Raw genomic sequence first — 14903 nt, forward strand, 5'->3', positions numbered from 1 at the left:
AGCAACTCTACGTTTTGATGCCGTTTCTGTCCTTACTCAAGGGAGTAAATATATGATACGTCGTTACAGGGTGTGAGAAAGGCGTGCACTGAGGGGTACGTTCGTAGGTGTGTGTGTGCGTACCGCCGTGTGTACGGCTCTCTGCCGCCCTCTGTAAGGACGCAGAGCACGTGTTCTCCTTTGAAAGGGCCGGAGTGGAAGAAAAAAAATGTATTTTACAAGAAGACACAATGCTTGTGTGTACTGTGTAGGCCACTCCAAAAGTAACGCCTCCTATTTATTTCCATGGAAACTCCAGCGGGTATAAAGCACAATAACACCATTTGATCAAGCAAATTCTCAGCTACAAAACACTATATTTCAACACACTCACCGCCATTCACTGTGCATTTTCACCAGTGATGAACAAGAGCCAGCATGCCGCATGTGTAAAAATCTGCATGGCCATCTGGAACACAGTTTGTCCATCACATCGCTGTCACCACTGCTGAAAAGCACAACTCACCACCTTACTGTGCTCACATCCGCTCTTTGGTCTCCATAAATGTTCAGCAAATGCTAATGAATGCCAATGGGTGCCATTTTTTTTCTGCATTCAATGCCACACCTTTGGTTCATATGCTCTTCCATGTCAAATGCCATTTTGACAGGCTGCCCCTCTGCTGCCGTCTGTCACATGGTGATAAAATGTAACAGAATACTGGTGGGAAGTTTCAGCCTCTACTGCCCTACCACCATCTGCTTCTGACATGGTGGGCCAACATCACAAACAGGAGGGATTTATTTCAGAGCAGCCCTCGTATATTTGTATAAACAAATGCAGTGTCTTGCAATATACACACACACCAATATCTACTTCAATATGTACACGCAGACACAAAGGATATGCCTGGCCCTCCAGGCGGGTGGCAGGGTGCTTCATGCTGCTGCTCACTCCCTTGGCTGTGGTGCGCCCAGGCGTGTGGGCTGTGACTCAGCTGCTTGGCTGGGTGGTGCCCAGATACTGCTCAGCAGAGATAACTCGCCCCCTCTCCTGACATCCTCCCTTTATTCTGGGCTTTTTGTTTGTTTTTGTCATCACAAGAGAAAAGCTCCTCCAGGAACTCCTACAGCAGAGCAGTGTGTGCGACACAGCAGTGATGACAGAGAAGGAGAGGTGTCCCAAAGTAAGTGAGCAAAGGGGTCCCCAGGGCTCCTGAATGGAAAATAGGGGAAGGGGGCCATGTCCCTGCACACACACCTGCACACTCTGCAAGGTGCTGCAGGGGCTTGTACTGCTGCTGGCTATATGGCATCTTGAGTATTTCTCACCTGTACTAACAACTCAGCTTTGGCTGAGTGACTGCATGTGGACAGCTGTGCTCCTGAGCTGATTTCAGTCATGCTGGAAGAGCTGGAAATGTTAAGACCTTATGGTTATGGTTTGATCTATTCTAGTTTGATCCCATATGCCTTTACTGACTCTTCTTCCTATGGGGCACCAGTGTGCCAACTATTTTTCAACCTGTACTTTCAATTTGGGGGTAACATCTTGCACAGGCAGGAAAGGAGCTGTGATGTGACACAGGACCTGTGCGATGATGAAGTTCATTTAGCCTCTACTAGCTACTTTCTCCAATTTGATTTTAAGTATCTCCTTAAAGCCAGTCTCCTTACTTGAGGAGCTGCTCCCGACCTAAAAATATGAGGAGGCTGATACTTTGCTTTTGTTATGAGGATTCATAACACACCTACTGAGTCACCTGCCCAGCTCTCAAGGGTAAATGTACATTGTTAACAATCATCAGTAGTGGTAGTGGTGTCATTTTTTTCATTCATTTTTTCCAACAGTGGCACTGTTAGGAGCTAGGGGTTTATTAATGCATCTGAAGTGTGGTAAATGTTGGCTGGATGTAAATATCAAGAAGGGAAAAAGAACTGCTTAAGGTCATCTTAGCAAAAGGTATAGCTAGTATACTGAAATTAGGAAATACAGTATAGGTGAAATGCTTTCTATCTTGAATTTGTGTTCCCATTAAGTAAGCTAGCATTCAGTAATTCAAAGTTCTAACACTGGACATATTTTCCAATCATCTGAATTTGAAAACATGTATGAAATACCCATGGCAATGTACACTTGAATGGAAGCCCATGTGTTTCCATGCAAATGTAGAGGTTCTGATAGCCAAACTACTAAATCATACATATATTGTGCAAGTCTTCTAGAAGAAAATGAACTTTTTCTTTGGAACACCGGAATAACGAAATGCATTGTTATCTGGAAGAGTGTCTGTTGTGCATTGGCTTGGAAAATTATCAGTGTTACACAAACTGCTAATAACACTTGTGTTTCACAGCAGCTTCTCTCTGACTGCGATGTACACAGAATGATTACATGCTACAGCATAATACTCCAAATGCCCCCATTACTTTATTTTGCAAGGTGTATCTTAGTTTTCCTTGCCAACCAGTGCCTCTGTTAGTTTCTCCAATGATCCTTGAAGCAGCCAGAGAATTACTTGAAACAAGTACATGTAGCTCTGGTTTGCCAGAGGAGTTTGCAACTAGAGTGAATGAGGAAAAGGCAGTTCCACCCAAATCCCCTTTTACATATAAAAATACAATAAAACTATCAGAGGTGACCAACTGCAGCTCATATCCCCTCTTCCCTGTAGGTGGAGCAGTATGTTGGTGAAATTAAAGGCGGACTGAGACCTGCCATGAGACTCACTGTCATAGGAATGGTACCTTCCAACCCCAAGAGGTAGGTAAAGAGGCTGATGGAGAAGTCATCCATGTCATATACTCTTATCTGTATTAAATTCAAAAGATTTTTTTTGTGTCTTTGGAAGGAAGGAAGGAATACAGATTCACAGTTTATATCTCTATTTAATTTTCCTGCCCCTAGGTTGAGATGAGAAAGTGGAGCAACAATTCACTGTTAGAACTTTCTGACTGCTCTACCACCGTTTTCTACTCCTTGCCTTTATCTGACATGAACTAGAGGGGGTGAACAAATGACATTTCTCTCCTAGGAACAGGTTCAACATAGGACCTGTATCTAGTCTGTCTGCTGGTGACTGAAATCAAAACCACTTGAAAAATAGCAGTTTTGGCACAGGGAGTGAATGTGTATTGCTTTGTTTAATCTAGATGACAGCAATTATGCTATCCTTACCTTTTTTTTTTTTCATATTTGGCAATCAGTTCCAGCACTTCTATTGGGGAAATGTTGGAATTCAGTCACTCACCAATACTTGTTTTACTTCACTCACAAGAGACAGAAGACAAAATCAGAACTTATTATTGTCCTTCTAGAAACTGGAGGAGAAAGAAAGCATGGCCTACCCTCAGCCTTCTCTGCAGCTCCTAAGCCTGTGAGCAGTCTCTTTAGCAGACCCGTCTTTCAATAATTAAACAGTTAATGTCTGCTGTGCTCCACACTCCCTTTTACACTGCCATTTAATTGTTTTCCAGCTTTTCAGTGACTCTGCTCTGTGATCCAGTGGATGCAAACAAAGATGTTGGGATGATATTCACAGTTAACTTTAGCGAGAAGTCCATCACACGAAATGCACGAATTGATGGGAAGTGGGGGATAGAAGAGAAGAATATACCCTACTTCCCATTTATAGCAGGGGACACATTTAAGGTAATTTTGGGAGTACTATAAATAGGGTGGAGGGGAGAAGGGCTGAGAGCTGTATGACTAACTACTGAAATTGCTGGGTTAACAACACTGATATATTCTCATATAGCACAGAGCAACAGTTCAAGCCCTTGCAGGAGAGATTCATTTATTCCTCTAGTTCTACTGAAAGAGCTCTTTATAAAGAGTTTTACTGTATTATTTCAGCATAGAGTAGATTATTTATTAGAGGCATTTCAGAGGAGCTGATAGACTTTGTGCTTCACCATACCTATTACACAGGGGTTCTAAGTTCACAGTGGTGAAATAAGCTCAGCTGCCAACCTCTAGCACCCTCCCCTGTCCTTTTCCATTGCAGATGGAGCTGTTATGTGAACATCAGCAAATAAAGGTCTTGCTAGATGGACGGCAGCTCTGTGACTTCACTCACCGCATTCAGCCCCTGAACCTGGTGAAAGCTTTGCAGATCACAGGCGATGTCAAGCTTACCAAAGTGGCTTAAAAAAAAGAGTTCATAATATTACCAGGGGACGGAAACAAATGCACTTTCTTCTGTCTGAGAAATGTTTTATCTTTTTCTCCTCATTAATGTTGGAGAACGGGAACTGTCTTTTTTCATTTGCTGATGAAATACACTTTTTTTTCTCATCCATGTTCAAAAATTGCAGAGATATGGCTGGTCCAGCTAAGTCAGAAGGCCTATACTGAAATACTTTCTTGGTCTCCCAGATTAGAATACTATTGATGCTAGGCAGTGTCTCATATCCTCTTGGTTCCCTAACCCCTCAGGCAAGCCAGCTAATGGAGCCCAGTCTTTTGTGGCAGCTGTTAGTCTTGTTAATGACTAGAACTGAGTGGCGGTCAAGCAGTGGGATTAAGAAAGGAGAAGTGGGAAATATCTTTGGAAGTCAATAAGACAGTCTGGAGGCTCCCAGCAAGGCTCATGTTATCAGGAGGGAACTGCTTGCCCAGGAATCTCCAATCAGTCAGCACAAACCTATATGTGTTTCACAGTACACAGTAGTAGATGCCTTAGCACCATCCCTATCTGTTGCAGGTAGAGTTCTCAGGAACTGAAAGGTTTCAACAGCTGTGGATTTCACAGCCTTCTCTGGACCAACCCTATGTAATTGTATCTGTAGCTGAAACTGTGTCATCCATTTTTGCATATGATTAAAACTGTCTTTGCTAGCAAACTTCTTTACCAGCTTTTGTAAATATTTGAATGCATGCATATGCTGTGCTGCTATTTCATTGCTGTAGGTTTAGAAGAGAATCCCAAATATATGGCTATTATAATAAATATACAAATAAGAAAGAGGTGGTTTTGTGGATAGAGACTTTGTGACTTTAGGGACAATCTATAGCGTTCTGTCTTTAGAGTGATTTAGTGACTCTGCGGAATCTGTCAGATACAGCTACTCAGATAGCAGAAATCTTATAAAAATAGCATATCAGCAGTTTGGTTGGATGTTTCAATCATCTCAAATATTCAGTTCTATTCTGCCACTACAGACTGTTTCTCACTTTCCATAGTACTATGAGTTTAAGGTCTATGAAACCATTGTTTTCACTTATTCCTACTGATCTCTGAGAAACATGGTATCTAAAGAGCACAAGAGAATCAAATGAACTTTTTTTTTGTGGTGTATGTTTAATGATTCCAGAGCGAAGCTTGAGCAAGGTTTTATAACGGTGTATCAAGAAAGACAGACTCAGACACCAGGGTCTTTCATGACTGTGACTCAGTTCATTCACCTTGATTCAGTCTGTCTGAACTAGTTAAGTTTATAAGCCCCTTTATAAAGGAGAAAGGAGCAAGACATTTTTTGCTTTAGAATAAAGCACAGTCTGAATCTGTCACATGTAGACTGAATACTCAGACAAGAGATTCTTTTTCTTCCATCTTGAAGGATGTAAAGTCCTTGTAAAGTGTGATTTATTTGTAACCACTTGTTGTTCTTTGTCTCTTGGTTAGACCATAAATTCTTCCAGATCTGTGTGATCCTAGCCACCTGGGATTCTGATCTGTCAGGAATTGCCAGGTGCTATGACAACACACATAACAAAAATATAATGTCTAAGGAAAAAAAAACAAACAACCATCACTCCCAGACAAAGAGAGCAGGGAACTTGGTCACAAATGTGACACTGTTTGGCATGGAGTCCATCTTACTCATGTCAGTGGTTTGATTGCCTCAATCCATTCTGTTCGCTCTGCCTTGGAGCTGGCCTGGATATAATAATGAATGTCTTTCTTGGTGATTATTTTGAAGAGGTTGCCTTGCACATTGCCCTTCACACCTACAGAAAAAAAAAAAAGTGACAGGTTAGGAAAATGCAGAGAACAGCTTTGCAGCAGGTGAAAATTCCTGATATGGAAGAATTTTAATTTAGTGAATTAAGGTGTCAGATCTCTCCATTTCATTACAGATAAGACAGCTAAGGCCATTCTGTCTCTTCTAAATCTGGATTCTAGCAGATCCAAATGAGAGGACATTAAAAAAAAAAAAAAAAAAAGACAGCATCAGGGTTTTTCTCAAGATTTTGAGTTCAGTAACATCCAAAAAGACATTTCCTCTTTAGCTGTTAACTCTGGAATAATAATGCGTTCCTTGAGCTCTCTCATGCATCACCTCAATAAGAAAAGTTCATTAAAAAAGGAACACTCAAGATATGCAGAAACAATTAAAACCAAACCAAACCAAAACAAATAACATCCCCTCTGCCCAGCCCAGCAGTGTGGGGACTCCTGATGGCACAGTTTCTCTCCCTTGCAAGGGGAGGAGAAAGGCTAGCCCGTGTTTGTACAGCCAGCCAAACAACAGACCACTCCCAGCAACTGTAATGCTATCACATAAGCACATATGTAGCAAAGTCTAGAGGCTCACTCTTTACCTGCTGGGACTCCATTGTCCTCCAGAGCGGAGACAAGACAGCCGCGAAGAGAAAATCCACCTACTGGTCTGTTCTCTTCCTGATAATAATTAATCAAACAAACAAAAACACAAATAAAAACACAACACAAAGGAGATGAGACTGAGCTGCAAAGTACCATCATTAGAATCATTTCCCAGAGTACACCAATTATTTTATGGAGGTAGGGATGCAACACCGGTCTTTCTGGATATAAAACGTTCAAGTCACAAAAATCTGAACATGTAATTCGGTGCATTGCTATTTTGTTTCAGCCTCAGACATTTCTCTGCTATAGCTGAGAATGGTGGAGACTAATTTAAAAGCACTAAAAGCAAGTCAACAATCACATTTCAAACTTAGGCACTTTTATCAGTAACAACCCATATTAAAACAAACAAAAAATATCTGCAAGTTTTTAGCTTGCAGCTTTTCACTGAGCTTGTATGGAAAAAAAATCTGTTTTCCTTTGTAAGATGAAAGGATCTTATGCCTGAACTTCTGACTCTGCAGTCTGATTGTATAGCATTGCAAGGGCAAGCTGCAATGTAAGCAAACAAATGAATGACAAGAAAAAAAAGCAACCAAAAGAAACAAAAAACAACCCCCTACACACACTTCAAAAGAACAGGGAGGGGGAGGGAGGGGAAAAAAAAGGTGAACCAGATCCATAAAATCTAAAACTGTTATTCCATTTGTTTCCTTTATAAATCACATAAAACATTCCTGTACATGTTCATCTTAGTATTCTGATGGGCTTTGTGGTACCCTGTGTGACTGGGACTGATGGATCCACATGCCCTTCTAGCTCACTCTCTCTCTTCCATGTAACATGGATGTAACATCCATGAAGATAAAATAATAAACTTCCCTATACCTCGAGCAAATTTAAATCTGAGTGGCAGAAATTCTTGTAAATACCTTGAGATCAAGGGAACCCTATTCAAGGATGTAAAAAGAACAGAGGAAATCCCAGTGTTGCTCTCAAGTGATGGAATGCCAGTTCAAAAAGACTACAGCCCAGGAAGAATCCCTGCAGGAGCATTGTCACAGACTGTGTGTACAGCAAAAGAGTAACCCCAAGGTTGCTGCCCTACATCTAAGGAAAAGGAATCTCAATGGAGAAAAGGTAGGCAGGGGACTCAGGGACAGAGAATCATACAGGGGCAACTCCATAGGTAAGGCCAGTGAGGCCTTATTCCTCAGGAAATCAACAGAAGAATCCAGGAGGAGATCTGGGAGAGAGAAATATTTACAACATAATTGTGTTGTATTTTCATGATGATATTTAGGTCTGCAAGAGGATTTCTGAGGGTATCAGCTCCCCGCTCACATACCTTGGTGGGGTCATAGTAGTGCAGGAAAGCAGGATCAGCTCTCAGAACAAATTTCCTCACCTTCCAGTTTTTCCTCTTGTGTCCCTACAAAATGGAAGAATTAATGTTACTGACAGGACATACAACCTGCAATGGCCATTTTCCTGCAGGCTGTTTGGGCAGCCTTAATAGGGTGCTGAAAAACAGATGTTTTGCAGCCAACAGAGAAAAAAGCCTTTTTGACATCTTAATAACTCCCAGGGTTTTCTGCTTAACCTCCTTCTTATTCCTTATTCATATTCCTCTTTAATGTTTTCTTATTCCTTTCTTGTGCTGAGAATTGAGAAAGAAGAGTGAAAGGACCAAGAGATTACATAACAGCTCTGCTCTTAACTTCAAATTTGATGTGACTGTGCAGTGCAGGTGGGGATCCCTCTGTGTCTGGCTGTGTTCTGCCGTGAACCAGAGGGATTGGTCCTCATCTTGCTCACCTCTAAGTGTGGGATCACATAAGCAATTACCACAGACAGGTAGTTGTGTCTGGAAAAAAAATAGGACTCACCCCCACTAGAGCATCTGTGTGAGTGTCTGTGTGACTGCTCATAAGTTAATGTCCCCTTCATGCTAAAATCGAATTGCTCAGCTTTGGAATTCAGTCATGGTCCCCAGAATACTGTGGCTGCTTGGAAAATCCCCACAGGATGGGTTAAAAAAGAGGAACAGTGAATCCACCTGGTGTGACTGTAACAGCTCTGGTGGAATTTGCGTTGGACTCTTGATTGTTGCTTTATGCCTTTCAGTATATACTCAGCACGTACGGAATATCCAATTAATCCTGCCAGAGCAGCAAGTTCCATAACTTATATATTTATAACCAGATACTCTCCACTTCATGATGGTAAGCAAGATCCACTCTGTGGGACACAACTCCACTGCTGTGCTCCTGAAACACATTCATTCTCCACTGAGCTGTAACAGCTGTCCTTTTTCTTGCTTCCAAGTGATAGTTCAAAGACTGTATTTACCTGTTTCACTAAGTATCCTTGCTTCACAATTGTGCCACTTAATTCGGAGATGTTAAATTGTAGCTCTTCTTTGGAATTGAGCATTTTCTTACCAGTCTCAGCCTGCAAGCACAGAATAGATGGTTTCATGTTTGTTTTTCATCTAAATACACTCTTAAGTACAAGATTCTGCATTTGATCTACTTTTAGCTACTATTTCCCAAGCAAATTCTGCTCTACACCTTTTTTAATACCAAATTACTTGATTTGTAGATTTCTCTGTATCCCTGCAGTTGTTTCCAGCAAAAGTTCCAGTACTAAATGTCTGAAAGCCTGAAGCTTCTGCTTCTGTTTATTTTCACACCTGCATATTTTGCCTACGGGTGCATGCTGTGCATGTCCCCTTTACCGCTGCCTCAGATCAAGCACGTGACAAAGGGCAGAGGAGCTGCCACTTGGCAGCCCATCACTTACGAACATGTACAGTGCGGTGGAGTCATCGAGGAACTGCTCAGAGAGGTCACTGTAGCGCGTGGCCCCGGTGCTGCGTGCCCCCACGGGCTTGGTGAAGTTCTCCTCCATCAGCATGGAGGCCAGGGTGACAGCCTCAAACCGGGACACGGCAAAGCTGTTGGAGATGAGCCAGTCCACCAGAGCGGAACCTGCGGGGAGAAAGGCAGCTCTCAGACCAAGGGAACACGCTCTTCCAAGGGCAGATAAATGGTCTTCTGCCTTACAAGCCTTCCTTTGCTGAAACACTTTGGGATCGTCACAAAGGCTGTCAGGGAAGGGTAGGGGGGGCAAAAGTGAGGGGTCCTCTGTGTGCTGTGCTTCCATATATCCAATGAGCAAGAGAACAGAGACGTTGGACAATTCAGCTGCATCAGTACCTTCAACTGGGCCATAACTGATCCCACCACAAAAGCAGTGCCGCGTCTCCCTTGTCCCTGCAACATGTCAGAGGTGAGGCAGCAGGCATACCTGTGAAGGTCTCTTTGTATCTATTGCCTTGTTCCACATTGAGGGTCAGCTTAATTCCAGTACTGCTGTCACGCATTTTATCCACTATGTGGCTGTAAAACAGTACATAGGACAAAGTTGCATAAGTAGAAAGATGGGCAGAAATTGTCACATGCTTCTCTCTGTGCTTAGGCTGCCCTGAAGATTACCAGCACAAAGCTGTGAAACAACCTACATACCTCTCTGACCCTTAGTGCTAAGTGTGGTGTAGCAAAACTTTATTCTCCCAATGCAGAACACTAAGCAGGATGCCTTATAATGTGTCCTTCATTTTAAAACACTTCAAACTGAGCCACAGCCAGATTTCATATACTTTCTCAACACAAATTAAATTAAATTAATGCCAGTTTTCTATACCCTAATAGAAACTCTTGTTTAACATGGTGTACCCTAAAAATCCTAGCCTGGATTCTGGTGGCTGTCAGCTCTGTAAGCTTACCACCATGGCATGTACAAAGTCATCTCTCAGTCTTTCTGTGACATTACAACTTCCAAGATAACAGATCACCCCAGCGTAAATATCTCTGCAGCTGAGTAGCCCTCAAGCCAGCAGTGACATGCCTGTGCAGAACCACCATACATCCAAATATCAGGGTCAGGAAAAAGTGCATTCCCATGCCTCAGCTATAGTGTGTGCAAACCCAGAGGGAGCAGCCAATGTAGACACTCCTGGTGATGAAGGAGCAGATCTGTGCTGAGAGAAGCCTCCCTTCACCATCCCATCCAGCGGCTCAGGTGCTTTGCAGAGTACAGCAACAATGGAAGAAGAAACCATGAACACTTACTGGAGGCTGATGTTCTCTAGCAGTTTGAAAGAGTTCTTCATTCTGTGAAGCTCTTGCACCTGTACTGGGTGACCAGCATGAATAGCTCCAGTGATGTCCAAAGCCCAAGAGTCTCGCTCTTCTCTAGAGCAACATTCAAGGAAATAGTCTGTGTTGGTTTTTGTCTTTAGTTTGATAAGTAACTGCAAAGACAGAAGTGCAAAGCAGTAACAATGTTTAGCTTTTGCTCTTCACTTGCATTTTGCTTCTTTCACCACTGGTCCAAGTAAAAGAAATTGCTGTGTTACGGCATCCCAGCTGGGTGGTAGCAAGAAACTATTGACCTGAAAGATGCTGGGCACAGCTCTGTTTTGGGGAGAGAGAACTTTTTTTTTTCCCCCTAAAGCCCTGAGTTTTCAGTTATAAGCATGGTTTTCATGCATGGAGCACAAGTTTGGAAGAGAACACATCACCCAGATTCCAGAGTACATAGCAGCATTCTGTTGACCCCAGAGCCTTCACATCCAGATCTCTGCTTTCTGAGCAACTACAGGCTCTCTCTAGGATCATTCTGCCATGAGAAAGGCTGAAATAGCAAACAATTTACAGAGTCATTTCCTTCTGGCCCCGCTCCAGAGAGGTCTGTGTCACCCACTGGTGAGCAGAGAAACACGGGAAGCACTTTCCCTTTCACAGCCTTTCTGCTGGAAACTTTCCACAGCACTGAAGTCCCACTGAGTGGAAAAGGGAATCTGAAATGGCCAGGAGCACTCCATGAAGACAGCTGGGTTTAGGGCAATTACTGAGGTGATGAGCTGCCATTTTTTCCCAGTCCTCCTCAGGTTTTGTTGAGCTGCTTGTGTCCACTGTTTGCACACTCTTAGGTTGATGCATTTGTTCCAGTGTGCATGGGAGAGACTTTGTTTTTATGAATGTTCCCCAGATTTGAGCAGAAGGGATGACAAAGACACAAGGAAAGAGTTAATTTCTAGTCCTGGTTACATTGCAAATGGCTGTTTGCTTTTGGCTGCACCTACTCCTGGAAATACATACCTCAGTGATATGGTTGCAAAAGTGAAAGAAATCAAGAGGAGGGGAAAGGTAAGGGAGAAATTAGAAAGTGAGTGTCAGGAGGAGGGATACATGTTTCCAGCCATACCGGTCTGTTCTCGTATTCCAGACATGGACAAGTAATAGTGCAGCCATCCAAAAGGATCCTGCCTTTTGGAGAAGACTCCTTCTTGCCTCCTTCCAGTTTATAATACAGCAGCTTATCCTGTAGCAGAACGAACCATCTTACTTTCCAGTTATGAACAATATGTCCCTAGAGGGGAAGAAATTCACATATTAACACAAGCATCGGAAAAATGTTTTTTTTTCCTTCTTTTTTGTGAAATACCATAAATCAACAACAAACTGAAAAGAACCATGAGAAGTTGTTGTGAGTCCTGTTCTCCCTAAAATACATATATTTAGTAACGAAATAACACAGCTCCATCTACACAAAATCACAGAGTGAGTGTAGAAATGTGGCTTGCCTGGTCCTTGCATCCCTTCGTGTTGCTACTGGGAGGCTGCCTACCTCAGCCTCCTGGGCTGAAACACTCCCTGTGCTACCATTTCCTGCAAAGGAGCTTTTCTCTTTACTGGCAAAAGACTGAATGAAGGCTGCTGTCAGATGCATTCTAGGTTATACAGAATAAAATACCTCCTTTTTCCTCACTGTAAACAGCCCCCAGCTGCCTTTTGCGCAAGTAAAATAGTACATAGGAGAGCATGATGAGTGAGGTGGGGTACTGGCAGGCTCAGTTCTCTCTGCAGGTCAGGCCCAGTCAGGAGCTGGCTGCCTTTCTGTGAGTGAGGGAGCATCCTGGACTGCAGGCAAAGTGCTGGGCATAGGAAGCTCTGAGGCTGGGAGAAGTAGGCACTGCCAGGAGGAAGGAATATGCAAGGTTCGGACGTGACAGGAATCAGACCCCTTTAACTTGCTATGAGTGAAAGAGAAGCTCAGCAATTTCCAATAAAGGAAGCATAAAAGTCTCTAAAATCCAAAGCACATTAGATCTAATGCTTTTGAGTCTGTATTAAACACAGACTATCAAGCTTGGTTTTGTTCTTCCCTTCACCTTCTTCATAGTCTTTCTCATCTGTTGCAAATACCCTTGGCTGTCTTTCCTTTTTTATCACTCTTTCCTTTCTGGAGATTTCCTCTTTTTCAGGAGGTAGTATTTCTCTTTTTCTTTAACCTTATCTGACTCTCACATATTTTACTTTGGAAGTACAGAACATTACAATACTTAATTCAGTCATTTTTAACTCATTGAACCTTTCTCCTTGTATCAACTCCATTCTCCTTAAGAAATCTTCCTTTACCTGATCACATCCCTTTTTTTCTTATTTTTCTCCAAATCTCTTCCCATTCTTGTTCCCTCCTCCCTCAGTTTCCCTTATTCATCCTCTCTCTGGTCTCTTTGCTATCCAATTTCACAGACTTTTGGTAGTTTCAGCTCAGCATACTGACAATGCCCTGTTCCTCTCACAGATACAGTGCCTTTCTTTCCCATCCCAAATCCAATAGGCATGTAAGAGCCACAGAGCATGACCATAGCTTGGACACAAGAGCAGGAGCTGGGATTACTCCTCCTGCTCCATGGAAGGGGTATTGAGGAGCAGCTCAGACCGCACGTGGCCCGCAGCAGCCCCAGCAGCACAGATCCTGGCAAGGATTACCATCGAGTTAGCACCAGAAGTGCTGACACGTAGTGCAGAAAAGCATTTCCTAAGGCGTGGCAAAGCTTTGAACAAACCTTTGAATTGCACTTGGATTGTGCAAAGACCGTATTAGTCACTGAGCCTTTGTTCTGAAGGCTGCTCAGTGCCCCCTGGTGTCCCTGCCATGGCTGACTCGGTTCTGTGAAGTAGTGGGGAAGGCTGAAACCTGTCACGCTGTCCAGTTGTTTTCTCATCTCTTACACTGGAACTTGGAGTTGCAGAAGAAAGCAGCTGCTTAGGACGCATTTCTATATTCGTATTGCTCTCATCCTGGGACATTCTGTTCCCCATCCTCCCATACAGAACAGCAAACCCTGCTCAGCGCCCACTAAAGAAGGCACATGCTGTGTGAGGAGACTGTCCAACGCCTCCGTCCAGCCTTCCCATGGCCACTTCCCTGCTGCCACGTAGCCTTTGCCAGGCAATATTTCTGTGTGCTCTTTGCAGAGGTGTGCCCAATTTTCTGATAACTGAGCCATGCTGATAGCTCCCTCCCCTCTGGTCTAACCTAGCACAAGGAACTCGCAGGAGGGCAGTCAGGGCCTGCGGGTCCTGCAGCTCCCCTATAGGAGCCTAGGGGAGCCCTCAAACCCACACCAACAGGCCCTTCAGAGGCGGCTTTTCTCTATGGAGGGAACAGTGCAAAGAAGGTCACAGCACCTACCCGCTTGACAAGGAAGCCCTCCTTCAGGACTCCAGTGGTCTCCTCCATCATGGTCCACAAAGAGCAGATCTTCGTCCTGCCTTGAAGCACCCAGGCCCTGGCAGCCCGTTCCTGTGCACGCCTGGAGCTGAGGAGAGCTCATTTTTCTCCGTGATCCTCCTCCTCCACTGTGACGTATGCTCCCATCCCTTCTTTCTCACTTTCTTCCCACCTATGAGATGTTAGTTAAACATTGAGCTGGCTCTGGTGCATTACCTGCCCTCTGGGGAGAGAAACAAAGGGAGGTCTGAGAAGGATCTCAAAGGAATTTCACTGAATTCAGAGCAATAAAAAACCACCCTGCGGTGAGTAAGCCAACACAGGCAGCAGCTTCACAAGGCAAATGAGGTGAGACACGGGGACCACATGGGGGAAGAAGCAGCACCATAGAACTGCACCTCAACATTTCAGACAAAGCTATTCCATGGAATTAAGTGCCTCAAATAATAAGTGTATCTTCAAGGCTGCTATAGATCAGAGCACCCCAAGTGTACCAGGTACAGTGAGCACAAGGAGAATTTTACAAACCTAAACAAACTGCTTTGACAAATTTATTTTACTGAAGAAGCCCCAAAGTCTCCTAAAGCCCGCCCTGCTTTCAATGGTCGCTGGACATGTAGGCATAGTTAGGAATACGGGTGTACTTCAACTTAACAACCTAAACTGCTGTGGAAGCAATTGCTTGGGTTTTCAGAACAACAGTTTGATTGGCAAACACTGTGCAGTGACCTCTTGAAACTCTGGAAAACCTCTGAAACAGTGCCTTTTTGTGCCTGAGCA

The 14903-nt window shown here is 43.5% G+C and overlaps 2 protein-coding genes across 2 annotated transcripts; one reads left to right on the forward strand and one right to left on the reverse strand.

Annotated features, from left to right (window-relative positions):
- Positions 1–1012: 1012 nt before the first annotated feature.
- On the forward strand, positions 1013–4824 carry LOC128086492 (galectin-related protein A-like). The gene is made up of 4 exons (XM_052695189.1): positions 1013–1166; positions 2655–2743; positions 3457–3631; positions 3987–4824. The coding sequence occupies exons 1-4, from the start codon at positions 1140–1142 to the stop codon at positions 4128–4130; spliced, it is 435 nt and encodes a 144-aa protein (XP_052551149.1). The 5' UTR covers positions 1013–1139; the 3' UTR covers positions 4131–4824.
- A 946-nt stretch (positions 4825–5770) lies between these two features.
- On the reverse strand, positions 5771–14273 carry PLEK2 (pleckstrin 2). The gene is made up of 9 exons (XM_052695207.1): positions 14085–14273; positions 11808–11972; positions 10670–10851; positions 9846–9937; positions 9339–9526; positions 8886–8987; positions 7882–7965; positions 6527–6605; positions 5771–5932 (listed from the first exon to the last, which is right to left on the reverse strand). Exons 1-9 carry the CDS (start codon positions 14133–14135, stop codon positions 5805–5807), a joined length of 1071 nt encoding a protein of 356 aa, XP_052551167.1. The 5' UTR covers positions 14136–14273; the 3' UTR covers positions 5771–5804.
- Between the last annotated feature and the right edge of the window lie 630 nt (positions 14274–14903).

This window comes from Tympanuchus pallidicinctus, unplaced genomic scaffold (assembly GCF_026119805.1).
Source record: "Tympanuchus pallidicinctus isolate F22 unplaced genomic scaffold, pur_lepc_1.0 scaffold3, whole genome shotgun sequence".
Classification (NCBI taxonomy): Eukaryota; Metazoa; Chordata; class Aves; order Galliformes; family Phasianidae; genus Tympanuchus; species Tympanuchus pallidicinctus.

Excerpts from the sequence above, each read along its gene's own strand:
- LOC128086492 (XM_052695189.1), top strand. The coding sequence starts at position 1,140 with ATGACAGAGAAGGAGAGGTGTCCCAAA. Across the intron at positions 1,167-2,654 it reads AGAAGGAGAGGTGTCCCAAA|GTGGAGCAGTATGTTGGTGA; the intron begins GTAAGTGAGCAA and ends TCTTCCCTGTAG. Across the intron at positions 2,744-3,456 it reads GTACCTTCCAACCCCAAGAG|CTTTTCAGTGACTCTGCTCT; the intron begins GTAGGTAAAGAG and ends ATTGTTTTCCAG.
- PLEK2 (XM_052695207.1), bottom strand. The coding sequence starts at position 14,135 with ATGATGGAGGAGACCACTGGAGTCCTGAAGGAGGGCTTCCTTGTCAAG. Across the intron at positions 9,527-9,845 it reads ATACAAAGAGACCTTCACAG|GTTCCGCTCTGGTGGACTGG; the intron begins GTATGCCTGCTG and ends TTCTCCCCGCAG. Across the intron at positions 8,988-9,338 it reads CCACCGCACTGTACATGTTC|GCTGAGACTGGTAAGAAAAT; the intron begins GTAAGTGATGGG and ends CTGTGCTTGCAG.